The 19,527-nt window shown below is 37.2% G+C and overlaps 1 protein-coding gene and 1 gene segment (V, D, J or C); both read left to right on the top strand.

Moving 5' to 3' along the window:
• Positions 1-1,435, top strand: part of LOC115423875 (Ig heavy chain V region 914-like) — a 243,074-nt gene extending 241,639 nt beyond the window's left edge. The window contains exon 3 of the V gene segment in view: positions 1,383-1,435.
• LOC115424836 (uncharacterized) overlaps positions 1-19,184 on the top strand; it is a 353,136-nt gene extending 333,952 nt beyond the window's left edge. The window contains exons 4-28 of the mRNA XM_030142238.1: positions 367-416; positions 4,064-4,363; positions 5,667-6,011; positions 6,103-6,417; positions 6,573-6,968; positions 7,734-7,876; positions 10,414-10,467; positions 10,618-11,038; positions 11,199-11,501; positions 11,594-11,905; positions 12,018-12,302; positions 12,499-12,792; positions 12,885-13,196; positions 13,309-13,593; positions 13,790-14,083; positions 14,176-14,487; positions 14,600-14,884; positions 15,081-15,374; positions 15,467-15,778; positions 15,891-16,184; positions 16,321-16,650; positions 16,760-17,071; positions 17,188-17,475; positions 18,168-18,316; positions 19,032-19,184. Coding sequence (XP_029998098.1) covers positions 367-416; positions 4,064-4,363; positions 5,667-6,011; positions 6,103-6,417; positions 6,573-6,968; positions 7,734-7,876; positions 10,414-10,467; positions 10,618-11,038; positions 11,199-11,501; positions 11,594-11,905; positions 12,018-12,302; positions 12,499-12,792; positions 12,885-13,196; positions 13,309-13,593; positions 13,790-14,083; positions 14,176-14,487; positions 14,600-14,884; positions 15,081-15,374; positions 15,467-15,778; positions 15,891-16,184; positions 16,321-16,650; positions 16,760-17,071; positions 17,188-17,475; positions 18,168-18,316; positions 19,032-19,040 — 6,694 coding nt within the window. The 3' untranslated portion in view covers positions 19,041-19,184. The remainder of the gene's footprint in view (positions 1-366; positions 417-4,063; positions 4,364-5,666; positions 6,012-6,102; positions 6,418-6,572; positions 6,969-7,733; positions 7,877-10,413; positions 10,468-10,617; positions 11,039-11,198; positions 11,502-11,593; positions 11,906-12,017; positions 12,303-12,498; positions 12,793-12,884; positions 13,197-13,308; positions 13,594-13,789; positions 14,084-14,175; positions 14,488-14,599; positions 14,885-15,080; positions 15,375-15,466; positions 15,779-15,890; positions 16,185-16,320; positions 16,651-16,759; positions 17,072-17,187; positions 17,476-18,167; positions 18,317-19,031) is intronic.
• The last annotated feature ends 343 nt before the right edge of the window (positions 19,185-19,527 follow it).

The raw sequence follows: 19,527 nt of genomic DNA, 5'->3' as shown, positions 1-19,527 counted from the left end.
CCAAATACTTATGGACCTGAATGTAAACAGCTGTGTCCTGGGAGAAGAGATAAGCTAAGAGCTAAGTTAAGGTGGTTAGCAGTTTGCTTAAGACACTGAAATTATTGCAAGAACTGTTAATACACTGCTATAATACGAGAGCAGGTGAGATATATGAGGCCTCACACAGCAGGAAATGTAGCTGACAAGAAAGTTGAGAAAAAGAGGAAGTTATTGTAACCGTTGCTAATCACATATAATTTTATGTAACTAGGAAGGAAATTTATATCTCAAGGGAAACAGTAAATAAATAGCACATTGGGAAAAGCTTTTCTTCGTTTAAAGTTTGGTATTTGTGTGAGTTGCAGGTTATGATGTATGACTGTGTGGCTACTTTGACTACTGGGGAAAAGGGACACAAGTCACCGTAACTTCTGGTAAGTAATGATCTGTTTCATCACAAATTCATTTCAATTATTTTTCTGTGTTTTATTGTTACATTATTGTTCAAATACAGTCAACTTACTCAACTGAACTATACTGAAACATAATCTGTTCCAAGAAGCAAAACGATCAGGGTAAATAGGTGTTGTATTGAGTTGCATATAAAATAATTGCACGTTTGTTAGAAAGTTGTAAGATACTTTTTGCACTGAAGTGCCATTGAAAGCTGTCACTGTGATGACTACTTTGACTACTGGGGAAAAGGAACAACGGTGACTGTAACATCAGGTAAAAGCAGCTTTTTATGGTATATTTAGACCTTGGTATCTACGTTATGTGAAAATTGGTGGTTTTTGTATGTTGGATATGTTGACATAATGCACAGTGACAATGCTTTTGACCACTGGGGGAAAGGAACAACGGTGACCGTCACATCAGGTAAAAACTGCATATTTTGGATGTTCAAAGAAGATTTAAGTCATTAAGTTGTTTTTCACGGTATCCTTAGACTTCAGTATGAATGGTGTGTTTGAGGTCCTGGTTTTTGTATGTTGGATGTGTTGACATAATGCACAGTGACGATGCTTTTGACTACTGGGGGAAAGGAACAATGGTGACCGTCACATCAGGTAAAAACTGCATATTTTGGATGTTTATGGGAGATTTAAGTAATTAAGTTATTTTTACAGTATCTTTAGACTTCAGTATGAATGGTGTGTTTGAGGTCCTGGTTTTTGTATGTTGGATGTGTTGACATAATGCACAGTGACGGTATTTTTGACTACTGGGGGAAAGGAACAACAGTGACTGTAACATCAGGTAAAAGCAGCATTTTTTTCCATCGTATACGCAAGATTTTAATATTTATTTTATATTTTACGGTATCTTTAGACTTCAGTATGAATGGTGTGTTTGAGGTCCTGGTTTTTGTATGTTGGATGTGTTGACATAATGCACAGTGACGGTGCTTTTGACTACTGGGGGAAAGGAACAACAGTGACTGTAACATCAGGTAAAAGCAGCATTTTTTTCCATCATATACGCTAGATTTTAATATTTTTGTTATATTTTACGGTATCTTTGGACTTTAGTGTAAACGGTGTGTTTGAGGTGCTGGTTTTTGTACGTTGGATATATTGATATAATGCACAGTGACGCTGCTTTTGACTACTGGGGGAAAGGAACGATGGTTACGGTAACATCAGGTAAGTCAATGATTTTTCATTGTGTTGTGTTAATTTGGAATTAAATTTAACACAAATTTTGTACTGAATTTAATGTGTTTGAAATTTGTTATGTCATGTCATGTTTAGTGGAAAAAAGTAGTGTTTATCGCAAATGACAAAAAAAATATTCAGCAGGGTGAATTGATGGTGTCGATATGGAGACATATGTAGTGTTTAATAAATTATTACACCGATTTTGTTTACTGGGGAAAAGGTACCGTACAGTCACCGTCACCTCAGGTATGTAATCTTACTGTCTCTGATGAGAAAAATGCATTTCATTTCAAATGAAGTAGTAAAGTAGTCCCAGTTACTGGGAGATAAGGCAACCTCAGCCTGAAAAGACCTTCTCACATTTGTAAATATCCTTGCCTTTTTTTTTCTTTTTTTTTTTAAATAATAATATTAGTGGTTGAATTAATGCAATAGTCAGGAGTTTTTGTGAGGGGCATTAATGGACTCTCTCAACTGTGATGGCTGGGCTTTCGACTACTGGGGAAAAGGAACAACGGTAACTGTAACATCAGGTAAGATTTAAACCTTTTAAATTTTACGGCATTATATTGAAATGAAATTATTGTAATTTTTTAGCTTGTAAAATCAGACTTAACATACGAAAAGCAATATATTTGACAGGACAGCGCCTGTGTATTTTGGGTCATTCAAGTGCATTTGTGGCACAGTCATAAATAAATTCATCAGGATCTAGAAGTAGATGTAATGTTTTTATACTAAGAGTTAAAAAGATTCAACGCTGTGTTACTATGAGGCTTTCGACTACTGGGGAAAAGGAACAACGGTAACTGTAACATCAGGTAAGATTTAAACCTTTTAAATGTTATGGCATGATATTGAAATGAAATTATTGCAATTTTTTAGCTTGTAAAATCAGACTTAACAACTTTAAAAAAAAAGCAATATATTTGACAGGACAGCAGTGTGTTGCCTGTATATTCCGGGTCATTCAAGTGCATTTGTAGCACAGTCATAAATAAATTAATCAGGATCTAGAAGTAGATGTAATGTTTTTATACTAAAAGTTAAAAAGATTCATCACTGTGTTACTATGGTGATGCTTTTGACTACTGGGGAAAAGGAACAACGGTAACTGTAACATCAGGTAAGCTTTAAACCTTTTAAATGTTACGGCATTATATTGAAATTAAATTCTTGTAATTTTTTAGCTTGTAAAATCAGACATAACGTAAAAAAAAGCATTATATTTGACAGGACAGCGCTGTGTTGTCTGTGTATTTTGGGTCATTCAAGTGCATTTGTGGCACAGTCATAAATAAATTAAGTCAGGATCTAGGAGTAGATGTAATGTTTTTATACTAAGAGTTAAAAAGATTCAACACTGTGTTACTACGGTGCTGCTTTTGACTACTGGGGAAAAGGCACTACGGTAACAGTGACATCAGGTAAGATTTAAACCTTTTAAATGTTACGGCACAATATTGAAATGAAATTATTGTAATTTTTTAGCTTGTAAAATCAGACTTAACAACATGAAAAAAGCTAAATATTTGACATTACAATGCTGTTTCGCTTGTGTATTTTGGGTCATTCAAATGCATTTGTGGCACAGTCATAAATAAATTAAGTCAGGATCCAGAAGTAGATGTAATGTTTTCATACTAAGAGTTAAAAAAATTCAACACTGTGTAACTACGGTGATGCTTTTGACTACTGGGGAAAAGGCACTACGGTAACAGTGACATCAGGTAAGATTTAAACCTTTTAAATGTTACGGCACAATATTGAAATGAAATTATTTTAATTTCTTAGCTTGTAAAATCAGACTTAACAACATAAAAAGAACCTAAATATTTGACATTACAATGCTGTGTCGCTTGTGTATTTGGGTCATTCAAGTGCATTTGTAGCACAGTCATGAATAAATTAATCAGGATCTAGAAGTAGATGTAATGTTTTTATACTAAGAGTTAAAAAGATTCATCACTGTGTTACTATGGTGGTGCTTTTGACTACTGGGGAAAAGGAACAACAGTAACTGTAACGTCAGGTAAGAACAGACTTAAACCTCTTAAATCATCACAAATTTAAACAAAAGGAAGAATTTTGTGACAGATTGGGATGTTTTGTTACACTTGGTTTCTATAATATGTCTGCGTGACTGCATCTTTGTACCGTATATGTGCTGATCTTATGTTTGTGGTTATTTTGTGAAAAGGCACAAATAATATTACAGGGGGATTATCTTGTGCAACACCAAAAGCGATAACTGTGAAAATCTGTTAAAGAAGATGTATTCAATTGTTTAATAAGAATGTTGTGTTTTCTCTTTGTTGAAACCAGGACCTCATGAAAAATGTCTAAATGTTGAATTGAATTGTTATTTATCCAGGCATATTTTTTACCCTCTCTGTTATATATTTGTTTGTCTTTTCCAGCCACAGTGACCAGGCCGACAGTGTTTCCTCTACAACCATGTGACATGCAGGATGGGACAGGAATGATCTCTTACGCCTGCCTTGCCACCGGCTTCACTCCGTCGGCACTGACCTACACATGGACCGTAAATGACAGTCCTTTTGCCGACTCCATCCAGTATCCTCCAGTCCTGAAAAACAACTTTTATACTGGAGTCAGTCAGATCCAAGTGAGGAGACAGGACTGGAACAACACCCAACTCTACAAATGCCGTGTGGAACATCAAGGGGAAAATAGAGAGGTGATAATAAAGCCCGCAGGTAAGATGAACCTGATTCACATATCATTATTAATACTCCTTGAGTTGACATTTTACAGGGTTAAATGTTTATTATGTGTTTTGTGAGTGGCTCTACCCTTTATTACAACAGCATCAATTTTATGTCTTTTAATTATATTTAGTTTTTACATCAAAATGTACCATTATTAAAGAGTAAAAAATGTGCTATCACCAGAAAACAAAGTAATATTTAGTATTAAACAGAATATTATTTTTACAAAGAAACATTTTTACAATACTATCACAAAGCTAATGCTTACTACGGCATTATACCAAATTAAATTGCAACATGCTTTATAATAATAATAATAATAATAATAATAATAATAATAATAATAACAATAATAAACTATTGTCGCTATTTTTTTTACATTTCTTTTTATTATAATTTTGTTGTTCAGTATTTAAAAAACATATTTTCATAGTACAATTCATCAAATATGCATAAAAAAACAACAGCAAATGAATCCTTATTGTTGATGAAATGACAAAAAAATGTAGATCATATCCATTGTTTTGTGTGGTGTGTTTTCTGGAGACATGTTTTTAAAAGACTTGTGAATTTAGCATGATCTGAATATACTGTAACTGATTTAACTGCTTTAGAAACATTTCGGGATAAAATAGAATTAAACCGTATGACATAGCTGTAAAATGTATGTAGTCTCATCTTTATTAGACCATGTAAGGTATCCAAACCATGAGGTGGAATGAAAGGGCTGATGCTTGCTCATGCATGCTCATCTGCTGACTCAGAGTATTTTATTTTATTTACTAATATGTGACATTTGCACCTCACTTTAAGAACATATTGCAGTGTGTTCTCTTCCTTTCAGTCTGTCTCAAATCTTTACAATTTGTCTGTTAATTTCTTCTTGATCTTTATCTGCCTCCACTTTCACTCTATGTTCTTATTTCACATCGAGTGTTTGCTTGCTTAAACTGTTAATGTATATGCAGAAGGGAGAAATGATGCTCAGAAATTAATACTGTTTAGTGTATTTCCAGTGTATGAAACATGTTCCTGAACATTTGAGTAATAAGTGTTAGTATAATATAAGAAAAAAAAATCACTATATGTCCATGCATGTTGCATAGCTGGAAACTAACCACAGCAGATATTAAACATTATCTGTGTGACATATAAAAGCCTATAACAGATTAAATGGACATTGCAAATATAAAACAGAACATCCTCTGCTTCTGCATATATGCATATAATTCCCTGCTTCTGCTTACCTATATATATATATATATATGTGTGTATGTTTCTTTTCTTTCAGAGACAATCTATGAGTTGCCAACTCTTACAGTCTCGGCCTCAGACGGTGAAAACGATGTTACTTTTTCCTGCCTTGCCAAAGAGTTTTCTCCCAAAACTCATGAGTTCAAATGGCTGAAAAATAATCAAGAAATTACCGGCAACAAACATGAGATTACAACAACTTCTGAGGGCAAACAAGTAAATGGAACTACAATGTACAGTGCAGCGAGTTTCCTCACAGTAGCTAGTCAGGACTTGGAAAGAGACGCTGAATATATGTGCCAGTTTAAGGGGAAGGGTGAAGGAGGAGCAGCAACATTTCTGAATTCAACTGTGACCTACAGACCTACAAGTGATCCGCCATGTGAGTGAACTTGCATTTTAAATTTTCTTCAAGAAATGTCTTTACGAATTTTCAGTTCCTCCAATAACTGTTGATTTTTTTTATCTCTCAGGTGAGGGAAATCTTGGGGAAAGCGTGAAAGTAAATATCATTCACCCCTCTTTAGAGGACATGTTTCTAAACGGCAGAGGACAAGTACTATGTGAAGTCTCTTCAACCCTTGTTCCAGTCTACAAAATTTACTGGCTGAACCATGACGGTAAAGAAATGTCAGATGGTGCCATTGAACCCGGACTAAAGAAAGGCAAATTCACAGCCCCTCTGCTCGTCTCATATGACGAATGGAACAATGGGATTCAGTGCGAATGCCGTGTTGAACTTGATGGTGTGATAGAGCCGATAATTAGACCCTACAGAAGGGCTTCTGGTAAGACAACTATCCTGTAATTTGATTAAATGTCATGAAACAGACAAACTTTTAAACATCTCTTGCTTGTTTTTTCAAATGTCTTGCAGCAGAAATGTCTATTCTAAACTGTTCTTTTTTGTAGCAAGAAACCTAATGTGTCTTCCATGTTTCAGGAGGAAATCCTCAGCGTCCATCAGTGTTTATGCTGCCACCAATAGAACACACTAAAAAAGAAAGTGTGACCCTGACTTGCTATGTGAAAGACTTCTTCCCTGCGGACATTTTGGTGTCTTGGCTCATTGACGATGAGCAACTAGAGTCAAACTCAGAGTATGAGTATAACACCACAAACCCTGTAGAAAACAGCGGTACCTATTATGCCTATGCCCACTTATCAGTCACTGCTGATAAGTGGAAAGAGACGGACACAGTGTATAGCTGTGTAGTTTACCACGAATCTGTGATCAACACAACTAAAACCATCGTCAGGTCCATTGGGCACAGATCGCTTGAAACCACCAACCTGGTCAACCTCAACATGAACATCCCTGAAACGTGCAAGAGCCAGTAGATGTTATGTTGTGTCGCTGTGTGTTCTGCTGTTTGATGTTTGTTGCCTGTGATATGATATTGTGTTTGTCTTCTTAATGCATATTCACATTGAAAATAAAAAAAAAACACTTTGCAACTTTGTTGATGTATGTCGCCTTCAGTTCATGTCTTTTTGAGCTATATGTTTTAATGTTGTTGTGTCACAATGCTACACTAATACACAAATTACTTTTAGATGGAAGCACATTTTACTCCAACATAGTATAGCTAATTTCACTTTATATTGTAGCAACAGGAATAAGAAAATGGCTTTACTAAATAGGAAAAATATTTACTAAATAATATGTCTGTTGTTTCTTGTAGCCAGTGCATAACACTATTTCTGTGACTTGTCTTCATGTATTTCTGTGTATTCTACTGGATCTTGCACCACCAACACATGAATGATGATTGAATCAGGCCAGTCAAATATATGATGGACTTAGACATGCAATAAGGTCTTTCACAAGCAATTCAGGAATTCTAATGTGTTTCTTATATTGTTTAGTTAGACTTAATGAGCTGAGAAGTTAAAATATGGCTAAATATTCTGCTGTGGAATTGAAAGGGTATAAATCTTACCTGATGCCACTGTTATCATAGTGTCTTTTCCCCCAGAGTAGTAATTTAGAGGATGTATACCATAAACTATAAATTATAAAGCACAGATTTGATTATGATGATCATGATTATTGTTGGGTTTGGAAAGCCCCTGTTTAAACCACATTATTAATTAATAATAGATCAAGATTTCCGGATTGACATGTTCTACCAAGAGAACAGTGACCAGCTGAAAGAAGGCGATAATCTGCAGAGCACCGCCCTCACCTTCATCCTTCTCTTCCTCATCACTCTGGTGTTCACCATCGGAACCACTGCTTTCAAGGTAATGAGGATTTTAAAAAACAAAATAAATAAATACGTAAATAAATAAATGCTGTTTGAGCTTAGTGCATAGGTATTTCTGAGTGTTCAGACAACTCAAACACTGGAAGAACATACAAAAATTAACGCATGATAATAATCATGTTACATTGTGATACATGTCTCTCTTCTTAACATTATTTACCAGTAAAAAATGCTATTTATTTGACTTTGAACTTAAATTCTAAAGTAAATTTGCAGCCACACTGCACATTAATACACTCAAACACTTTGAATGTAAATTTATATTTAACCTTCCTCTTGTGTTAGTTTTCTGTTACCATCTCTTATGTTAGCAGGTCGGTTTTGACTTAAATCAGCTGTAAAATACACTAAAAACAATTATCTATCTTCCAATTTGTTTCTCATCTCTTGGTTACCTTGTTAGGCTTCCTTATACATGAAAATATTGGTTTTCATATTTTTGGTGTGAGCCTCTGGGCCTTTTTTTGTCACTATACTCCTTGATGTGCACTCTATAAATCACCAACTCTAAACTGAACTGACCTCACATGTGTGGACATGCTCGTCTTTGCTTGTTTTGTTTTTGTGCAGGTAAACTGGATAACAAGGCAAAATGAAAATCCCCAAAAGTTCACGATTGTTAGAGGAGCTGGCTGTCAGTGTGTTGACTGACAGTGCACTTATGATTTTAGTTTTGGCTCTAATTATTGCTTTAAAATCTAATTTTATTACTGGGTTGAAAAGGACCCTAACAACATAAGGCAAGGCAAGTTTATTTGTATAGCACATTTTAGCAACAAGGCAATTCAAGGTGCTTCACACAGGACATTGAAATACAATGACAGAGAAAAAGAAACACATTTAAAACATTATAAAAGAAACATGTAAAAGGTGATTAAAAACAGCAAGTAAGAAAACAACACATAAAATCCAAAAATGTAAAAACACACACATATTAAAGTAAGAGTTGCAGTGCAGAGTTTTGAAAGAGAATATAAAATTTAAAAAGTAGCCTTTTAGTCAAAAGCAGCAGTGAACAGGTGAGTCTTTAACCTGGACTTAAAAGAACTCAGATTCTCAGCAGACCTGATATTTTCTGGTAGTTTGTTCCAGATATATGGAGCATAGAAACTGAACGCTGATTCTCCATGTTTAGTTCTGACTTTTGGAACACAGAGCAGACCTGCACCAGACCACCTGAGTGGTCTGGATGGTTCATACTGGACTAGAAGGTCTCTGATGTATTTTGGGCCTAAACCATTCAGTGCTTTATATGCTAGCAAGAGAATTTTAAAGTCTATTCTCTGAGAGACAGGGAGCCAGTGTAGAGACCTCAGAACTGGACTGATGTGGTCCACTCTGTTGGTCTTAGTGAGGACTCGAGCAGCAGCATTCTGGATCAGCTGCAGCTGTCTGAACATAAAGATCATAATTTCAACCAGAGCATTTTAATAATTTAGTGAAGAAAAAAATTGTATTATTTTGTTGAAATAGAGGTTCGTGACAAAGTCAAAAAGCCTTGATGCAATACACAAATTTTATATGGTTCATTTATGCATTTAAAATATAAAATGGGTTGGTGCCAACCCTAACACAAGAGGAAGGTTAAGATCTATGTCTTAACCAACATTACTTTATGTCAGAAAAGCATTATAAACATTAACATTTCTATATATAATATGTATATTATTCCCAGATTCTTTCAAATATTGTTACTATAGCGACGTGTACAATAAACAGAATTATGATAGATAGATGAAAAATACTTGCGGTACTGGACTTTAAGGAAAAACTTGTTTTAGCAGTAAAAACATGATTATACATCGCATTAATGATTAAATAAATAAACTAATATACTAGTAATGACAAATTTAAGTGACAACTGTAGGAAATGGATCTTTCTTTCTGGCATGTTATTAATCTGCGTCTTTGTTTTTGTCGTTTCAGGTCAAATGAAATGAAGCAAACTTTCTTTAAAAACAAAAATGTACTTTCCACATTGTTTCTTATAACCTCAAAGTAGCATGTAAGTAATTGCAACTGTTCTTTTTCATTTAAATTACAAAAGCTTTGCATTTTTGAAAATAAATGTTTATGTGATAACATTAATGTTTTTGTGACATCTTCTTTTGCCCTTTGTTTGTGTAGAAAATGTTCATATTTATTATTATACCTTTAACATTGTTGGAGTTAATTATTTAGTGAGTATAAACCATCAGTTTTATCTATTTTCCCCTCAGCACCTGCAACCAACAGCATGTCTAACCCAAAATGCAAATTATGAGGTGTCAGACTCTGGTAGTTTTTGTCTATTTATAATAGAATCAAGAACTAAAACTTTTAGCTAAATCATGAGAAGCCGTGTAAAATGTTCCTGATAACACATGTAAAGTGATATGAGATATGTAAATGTGCATTGTGTTTCGTTTACTGAATAACCACCCCTCACACCTGGTATCTGTGATGCACCGTTGCTCTTTGCTATGTTTCACTTCTGCATTTTGGTCCTTTTTTTGGGACCTGGGTGTTACTCAGTGCTTCCGCTCGCTGCTCGCCCTGTTCACTCTGCCCTGTCAAGCTGCAACATCTGTATAACTGACTTTCAGCCCTATCTCCACCTGATTTGAATACACCAGTCACTGTAAAAGCACAATTCTGCCATCTAGCCAAAATTCAATCTATTACATGTAGAGCTGAGACAACACTGTTGACTGTTGATCACTTGTTCAGAATTTACAGGTATGTATGATTCAACTGATCAATGAGTTCAACATTGAAAGAATAATGTTTACATACAACAGTACAAACAAAGACAGCCGAAATAAAATTACCCCTTTTTTTTTCATTTCAGAAGAGAAGATTGTCTCTCCAAACATCACAGTATACCCTATCTGGGAAAGAAAAAACACACTTTCAACACTCAAGCTCATCTGTTCCTTAAGTGACTTTTATCCAAGTGACCTGACTGTAACATGGGAAAAGAACGACCAGCTTCTAAACGTAAGACAAAACCAAAGAAAGCAGAAGAGTGCGGAGAACACATTCAGTTTCAGCAGTGAGATTGAGCCAAATAGTGCTGACTGGAATGGTGGCTCAAAGTTCACATGCAAATCCATCCACAAAGGCACGGAGCAGAAAGCGTCTACAAGTATTTGTAATGGTAAGTATATGCAACTGATGTCTCTAATTAAAGTATGACTGCTGCATGTGAAAAGAATAAATGTTTCTAGTAGAAATTGCAAGTTGAAATTAACTGGTAGTTATAATATGATTTCAATGGTGAATGCAGAAATGAAAACAGAATTAATGTTTTCTGTCAGTTCTTCCAAACAGTCCCCCATTGGTTCATGTGGAGATTCCCAGCTTTGAGGCAGTGATGAGCTCAACGTCTACAGTGAAGGCTAGATGTACTGTGCACAGTGCCTTTGCTGCCACAGTGAAGTGGTTGATAGATGGGAGTTCTGCACTGAGTAACACTGTGATGCAGGTCCCCAGCACAACTTATATAATCAGCGATTTGACACTTTCCCCAAATAAATGGAGAAGACTCGACCGAGTAACATGCAGAGCAGAACATCCATGCTTCACACCTACTCATACTGAGAAGACAGTGAACGTTGCAGGTGAGTGGACGGCATTAGATCTAAAGCAGGTGTCTTCTTATTGAAAGGGCATAAAATCGACTCAACTTTGTTTCTTGTTCATTATCATCCAGGGCCTGCAGTTACAGATCCAGTGGTGGAGATCAGAAGATCATTCCCAGATTTCCTGAAGGGAGACAGTGCTGTCCTGGTGTGTGATGTCACAAAACTCTCCTCCACTGATCTGTTTGTCACCTTTGAGGCCAACGGTGTTAAGATTTCTCCTAAACAGTATGTGGATCTCCCTGAAGCACCAGGTCCATATTCAATCAGTAGAAGTTTTCCTGTCCCTTCAAATCACCTGAGGAAAGGCAAGAGTTTCACCTGCAAAGTGACCCAAGGTTTCTCCAGGACATTTCCATCAGTATCCACAGTCAATATTTTTGGTAAAACTATTTCTTTCTTCTTTTTATTCTGACAAATACGATGGATAATGTTGTTCTACATTTCATTTATACTAAATACACTGAATAATGCACTGGTTCCTGTCTTATTTAGTGGAGCCAGTGATGGAGCTCCTTCTGGCCCCCAGTGCAGAGTCAGGACAACAGATGTTGTTGTGCACTGGTCAAGGCTTCGACCCTCAAATAAAATGGTCTTCTGAATCTCGGCAAATACGTGAGTCAAAAAGTGACATCAGCATGGATGCAAATGGACGTGTGACTGTGATCAGTCAACTAAAAGTCTCTGAAGCAGAGTGGAAAACAGGGAAGGTCTACAACTGTGAAGTATCTGACAAGACTCTCAAAGACCAGATCAATCGGGAAATCAGCATCTGTTCAGGTAGAAATAATTCAAGGTAGACGACCTCAGGCTATTGAGTGCTTACAAACTGCCATTTATGTTTATTATTGGATTGAATTTGAAGCATAATATCAACATAGTCTTTACCATACAGCATAAAATAATACTGATGATCTAGTTTGCATGTGAATTAGTCTTCCTTCAAACTGATGTTCTTCATACTTTTCATTGTCAGGACAAGAGAAGGTTCCTCCTTTCATTCACGTGGAGACTCCAACCTTTGAGACAATGATGAGTGCAACCTCTGATGTGAAAGCAACATGTTCAGTCCGCACAGTATTTGCTGCCACAGTGACCTGGTTAATAGATAATTCTCCACAGATTAACCCTGAGAGGCAGGTCACCAACACAACTCATATAATCAGTTATTTGACACGCTCCCCAAATACGTGGAGAGGACTCAACCAAGTAACATGCAGAGCAGAACATCCATGCCTCACACAAACTGAGAAGACAGTGAACGTTGCAGGTGAGTGGACGGCATTAGATCTAAAGCAGGTGTCTTCTTATTGAAAGGGCATAAAATCGACTCAACTTTGTTTCTTGTTCATTATCATCCAGGGCCTGCAGTTACAGATCCAGTGGTGGAGATCAGAAGATCATTCCCAGATTTCCTGAAGGGAGACAGTGCTGTCCTGGTGTGTGATGTCACAGAACTCTCCTCCACTGATCTGTTTGTCACCTTTATGGCCAACGGTGTTGAGATTTCTCCTAAACAGTATGTGGATCTCCCTGAAGCACCAGGTCCATATTCAATCAGTAGAAGTTTTCCTGTCCCTTCAGATCACTGGAAAAAAGACAAGAGTTTCACCTGCAAAGTGACTCAAGGTTTCTCCAGGACATTTCCATCAGTATCCACAGTCAATATTTTTGGTAAAACTATTTCTTTCTTCTTTTTATTCTGACAAATACGATGGATAATGTTGTTCTACATTTCATTTATACTAAATACACTGAATAATGCACTGGTTCCTGTCTTATTTAGTGGAGCCAGTGATGGAGCTCCTTCTGGCCCCCAGTGCAGAGTCAGGACAACAGATGTTGTTGTGCACTGGTCAAGGCTTCGACCCTCAAATAAAATGGTCTTCTGAATCTCGGCAAATACGTGAGTCAAAAAGTGACATCAGCATGGATGCAAATGGACGTGTGACTGTGATCAGTCAACTAAAAGTCTCTGAAGCAGAGTGGAAAACAGGGAAGGTCTACAACTGTGAAGTATCTGACAAGACTCTCAAAGACCAGATCAATCGGGAAATCAGCATCTGTTCAGGTAGAAATAATTCAAGGTAGACGACCTCAGGCTATTGAGTGCTTACAAACTGCCATTTATGTTTATTATTGGATTGAATTTGAAGCATAATATCAACATAGTCTTTACCATACAGCATAAAATAATACTGATGATCTAGTTTGCATGTGAATTAGTCTTCCTTCAAACTGATGTTCTTCATACTTTTCATTGTCAGGACAAGAGAAGGTTCCTCCTTTCATTCACGTGGAGACTCCAACCTTTGAGACAATGATGAGTGCAACCTCTGATGTGAAAGCAACATGTTCAGTCCGCACAGTATTTGCTGCCACAGTGACCTGGTTAATAGATAATTCTCCACAGATTAACCCTGAGAGGCAGGTCACCAACACAACTCATATAATCAGTTATTTGACACGCTCCCCAAATACGTGGAGAGGACTCAACCAAGTAACATGCAGAGCAGAACATCCATGCCTCACACAAACTGAGAAGACAGTGAACGTTGCAGGTGAGTGGACGGCATTAGATCTAAAGCAGGTGTCTTCTTATTGAAAGGGCATAAAATCGACTCAACTTTGTTTCTTGTTCATTATCATCCAGGGCCTGCAGTTACAGATCCAGTGGTGGAGATCAGAAGATCATTCCCAGATTTCCTGAAGGGAGACAGTGCTGTCCTGGTGTGTGATGTCACAGAACTCTCCTCCACTGATCTGTTTGTCACCTTTATGGCCAACGGTGTTGAGATTTCTCCTAAACAGTATGTGGATCTCCCTGAAGCACCAGGTCCATATTCAATCAGTAGAAGTTTTCCTGTCCCTTCAGATCACTGGAAAAAAGACAAGAGTTTCACCTGCAAAGTGACTCAAGGTTTCTCCAGGACATTTCCATCAGTATCCACAGTCAATATTTTTGGTAAAACTATTTCTTTCTTCTTTTTATTCTGACAAATACGATGGATAATGTTGTTCTACATTTCATTTATACTAAATACACTGAATAATGCACTGGTTCCTGTCTTATTTAGTGGAGCCAGTGATGGAGCTCCTTCTGGCCCCCAGTGCAGAGTCAGAACAACAGATGTTGTTGTGCACTGGTCAAGGCTTCGACCCTCAAATAAAATGGTCTTCTGAATCTCGGCAAATACGTGAGTCAAAAAGTGACATCAGCATGGATGCAAATGGACGTGTGACTGTGATCAGTCAACTAAAAGTCTCTGAAGCAGAGTGGAAAACAGGGAAGGTCTACAACTGTGAAGTATCTGACAAGACTCTCAAAGACCAGATCAATCGGGAAATCAGCATCTGTTCAGGTAGAAATAATTCAAGGTAGACGACCTCAGGCTATTGAGTGCTTACAAACTGCCATTTATGTTTATTATTGGATTGAATTTGAAGCATAATATCAACATAGTCTTTACCATACAGCATAAAATAATACTGATGATCTAGTTTGCATGTGAATTAGTCTTCCTTCAAACTGATGTTCTTCATACTTTTCATTGTCAGGACAAGAGAAGGTTCCTCCTTTCATTCACGTGGAGACTCCAACCTTTGAGACAGTGATGAGTGCAACCTCTGATGTGAAAGCAACATGTTCAGTCCGCACAGTATTTGCTGCCACAGTGACCTGGTTAATAGATAATTCTCCACAGATTAACCCTGAGAGGCAGGTCACCAACACAACTCATATAATCAGTTATTTGACACGCTCCCCAAATACGTGGAGAGGACTCAACCAAGTAACATGCAGAGCAGAACATCCATGCCTCACACAAACTGAGAAGACAGTGAACGTTGCAGGTGAGTGGACGGCATTAGATCTAAAGCAGGTGTCTTCTTATTGAAAGGGCATAAAATCGACTCAACTTTGTTTCTTGTTCATTATCATCCAGGGCCTGCAGTTACAGATCCAGTGGTGGAGATCAGAAGATCATTCCCAGATTTCCTGAAGGGAGACAGTGCTGTCCTGGTGTGTGATGTCACAAAACTCTCCTCCACTGATCTGTTTGTCACCTTTATGGCCAACGGTGTTGAGATTTCTCCTAAACAGTATGTGGATCTCCCTGAAGCACCAGGTCCATATTCAATCAGTAGAAGTTTTCCTGTCCCTTCAGATCACTGGAAAAAAGACAAGAGTTTCACCTGCAAAGTGACTCAAGGTTTCTCCAGGACATTTCCATCAGTATCCACAGTCAATATTTTTGGTAAAACTATTTCTTTCTTCTTTTTATTCTGACAAATACGATGGATAATGTTGTTCTACATTTCATTTATACTAAATACACTGAATAATGCACTGGTTCCTGTCTTATTTAGTGGAGCCAGTGACAGAGCTCCTTCTGGCCCCCAGTGCAGAGTCAGGACAACAGATGTTGTTGTGCACTGGTCAAGGCTTCGACCCTCAAATAAAATGGTCTTCTGAATCTCGGCAAATACGTGAGTCAAAAAGTGACATCAGCATGGATGCAAATGGACGTGTGACTGTGATCAGTCAACTAAAAGTCTCTGAAGCAGAGTGGAAAACAGGGAAGGTCTACAACTGTGAAGTATCTGACAAGACTCTCAAAGACATCAAAAACAAGACCAAACAGGAAATCAGCATCTGTTCAGGTGATATAAAACTTGAAAATATTGCTCTTGCTCTCCAATACATTTTACTCCAATTCTAAATCAACAGGTTTTTCAGCGGGGATTGCATTTTCTCCATTTAACATCATATTTCTTTTTTTTTGTTTGTTTTTTTAAGTAACTCCACCGTCATCTCAGATTGTTGGCGTATACATTCAGGGACCACCTCTCCAGGAGATTCAGCATAAGGGACAGATGACTATCACTTGTCTTCTGGTCGGCCCTCATCTTAATGATTTCACCATTACTTGGAGGGTGGATGAAAACATACAATCTCCTCAAAACATCCGTATGGAGGCACCAGTAAGTCACAACAATGGGACAGAGACGAAGCGGAGTTTCCTCACAGTGTCAGCGCAGGACTGGGATGCATACAAACAAGTGTCCTGTGAGGGAAAGCATATATGTTCTAAACAGGGCTACAAGGACCATACAAACAAAAGCAGAGGTATTATTACATACATATAAAAAGCAAGTTGATAATGTTCTTTAACTTCTGACTTTAAAGATAAAAAATGTACATTATCCCTTATGTATTGTCTCTGTCATTTCTCCAGAGTTACATGTACCGACAGTACAGGTAGTAACTGTGTCTGAGCCGTCACTATCAGACACCGCCACTCTTGTCTGCTTAGTTTCTGGATTTTTCCCACCTGACATCATAGTGAACTGGAAGAAAAATGGCCTCAAACTTCCATCATCTAATCACGTCAACAGTCCTCCATGGAAAGATGCAGAGAGTGGCACTTATTCAATGAGCAGCAGAATGAGCATATCTCAAACCGAGGACCAAGAAGCCACTTATTCCTGCGTCGTCAGCCATGAATCATCTGATAAACCTTTAGAAAGCACCACAAAGGATGTTTTTGGTAAGAACTGACAGTTATTTTTGTTTCTTCATTAGCTCCTGTCAAGTATCAAACAAAGTCATGAAATTCTATGTATTTTTATATATATATATTATGTCTCTGACTTTACTCTCCAGCCACTGTGACCCCAACTCAGCCGTCAGCCATGTTGCTCCAGGGCTCAAATGAACTCGTGTGCCTGGCTTTTGGCTTCAGCCCGGCGTCTATTAACATCACTTGGTTTCTCGATGAAGACAAGGAACTTTCAGATTATAACACCAGCGAGCCCCATAGAGGTCCAAATGGAAAGTTTAGCATCCAAAGCCGTCTCCGTCTGTCCCCAGTCAACATGTTACCAGGGGCGGTCCACACCTGCAGGGTGGCCCATACAACCATTACCATAGATGTGAACATATCTCAACCAGGTGTCCATTCAGCCTTTGATTCCCATTTCTTTTCTATATATCAGAGACTTTAGTCGCTTTTTCATTGACCCTGGAATTGCGCAAATATAACTTGCACATAAAATTTTACCTAATGGAAAAAGGAAAATTTCACCAAAAGTCTCATTTTTCGATTAAAAGTTTTTGCGCTGGCAAGAGGTGGTTTTTCGGGCATAGCATAAATGGTATATCACGCAAAACTGCAATGGAAAGACCTTTTTTCACAACTAGAGTCAAATGAATTTAAAAAATGGATGTTGACGTACGTTACAACAAGCGAAGAAGAAGAAGCATGTCGCAGTATGTGTGGATGCACCAGGAAACCCAATCATTTTTTTAATTTAGTATGAGATAGAGGAGTAATATATAATAATAATGAATATATCTGTAAATCAACACCATATTTACATTCGTCGCCATGTTTATAGAATGACTTCTCGTGTCATCTCGCAATAATAAATAAATAAATCATCACATTTGTGATTTAATGGAAAAACAGACATTACTCACTTCTGTTTTTTCCACATTTAGTAAATATCAATAAAGTTTTGCGCAGATGTCCAATGGAAAAGCGACTTATGTTTACTTACTTATCTGCAACTTAAAATATAATATCTTTTTGCTGTCAACAAAAATAATGTTTGACTGATCATCACATTGTAATTGTTTCACAGAAAACCTGGATGGGTGTAACCTCTTTGATGACATCATGCATGTAGATACAAACCAAGACATGGGTGTGGAAAGCTGGTATATGGCTTGCTCATTCCTTCTTTGTTTTCTCATCTCGATTGTCTACGGTCTATGTGCTACTCTGGTCAAGGTGAGATACAGACATACTGTGGCAAAAGTGGTATTTCAAAGTAATCTTTTCCTTGGTATAATTGAGTGTCATTGTTCATTCATAACCTAGACCAGGGGTGTCCAATCTTGGTCCTCGAGAGCTACTATCCTGCATGTTTTAGATGTATCCCTCTTCCAATACACCTGATTCAAATGATAAAGCTATCATCAAGCCATTCGAAGCCTGATAACGACCATCCGGTGTGCTGGAAAAGGGAAACATCTAAAACATACAGGACAGTAGCTCTCGAGGACCAGGATTGGACACCCCTGACCTAGATGGATAGTTTCGAAGCTTCTTTCCCTCCTTACACTTGTATCTAAAACCAACAGAGCCCATGCACAAGAATACACACCATTCATTATTAGATCCAACCTACCTTTGGTTAATAAAAGAATAAGTTAATCCATTCCATATATAACAACAAATTAACACCTCACACCCCCTTCGAGGAGCTGAGAGTGAGCGAAGACTTTTATTTGTTCATTAAGCATGTGTTCATGGTTTGATGGAACATATTTAACACACAACTTAAGAGCAGACTACACACATCTCACTCACCCTTCCTGTGATCTTTGGTGCCCCCTAGTGACAGTTCTAGTTTGGTGGAGAACCATGCATCAAGACAGCTTTTGCATTGAAACTGTTTTTATATACGACACAAGACCTGATTTATTTTTTGTTTTTTCCTCAGACGAAATGATGTCAGCCAGAAAAATCCCAGCGTACTTTTATAAATATGGACTGCTGCTGCCTGACTTGTTTCAAAATGAATGCATTTGGATATAGATGTTTGTTTTAATCTTAGATTTTACATGATTACATAATTCCTTAATGTGTAAATTTCTGGAGGTTTTTGTGTGTGTGTGTGGGGGGGGGGGGGGTTTGTTTTTTTGTTTTGTTTTTTTTTTCATTTATAGGTGTGTCATGTTTGCATGAAGAAAAAAGACAATAAAAAAAAGCAAATAAGAACATAAAACATGAGTGTCAATTATTTCGCTGTAAAATCTACATTTAAAACAGGGGAGCTTCAAGTAGTCATCTACATATATATATATATCTTTAAAAAGAAATAATTATTAAAAGGTTTTTATTCTATACAGTGTGATAGGCGTTGTGTTACTTTTTTTTTTTCTTCAACTTTACTGAAAATATATAAGTATACAAAAAAGAGAAATTTTGAACAAAAA

The sequence above is a fragment of the Sphaeramia orbicularis genome, chromosome 8, assembly GCF_902148855.1.
Source record: "Sphaeramia orbicularis chromosome 8, fSphaOr1.1, whole genome shotgun sequence".
Classification (NCBI taxonomy): Eukaryota; Metazoa; Chordata; class Actinopteri; order Kurtiformes; family Apogonidae; genus Sphaeramia; species Sphaeramia orbicularis.
This window is presented reverse-complemented; position numbering and strand designations above follow the sequence as displayed.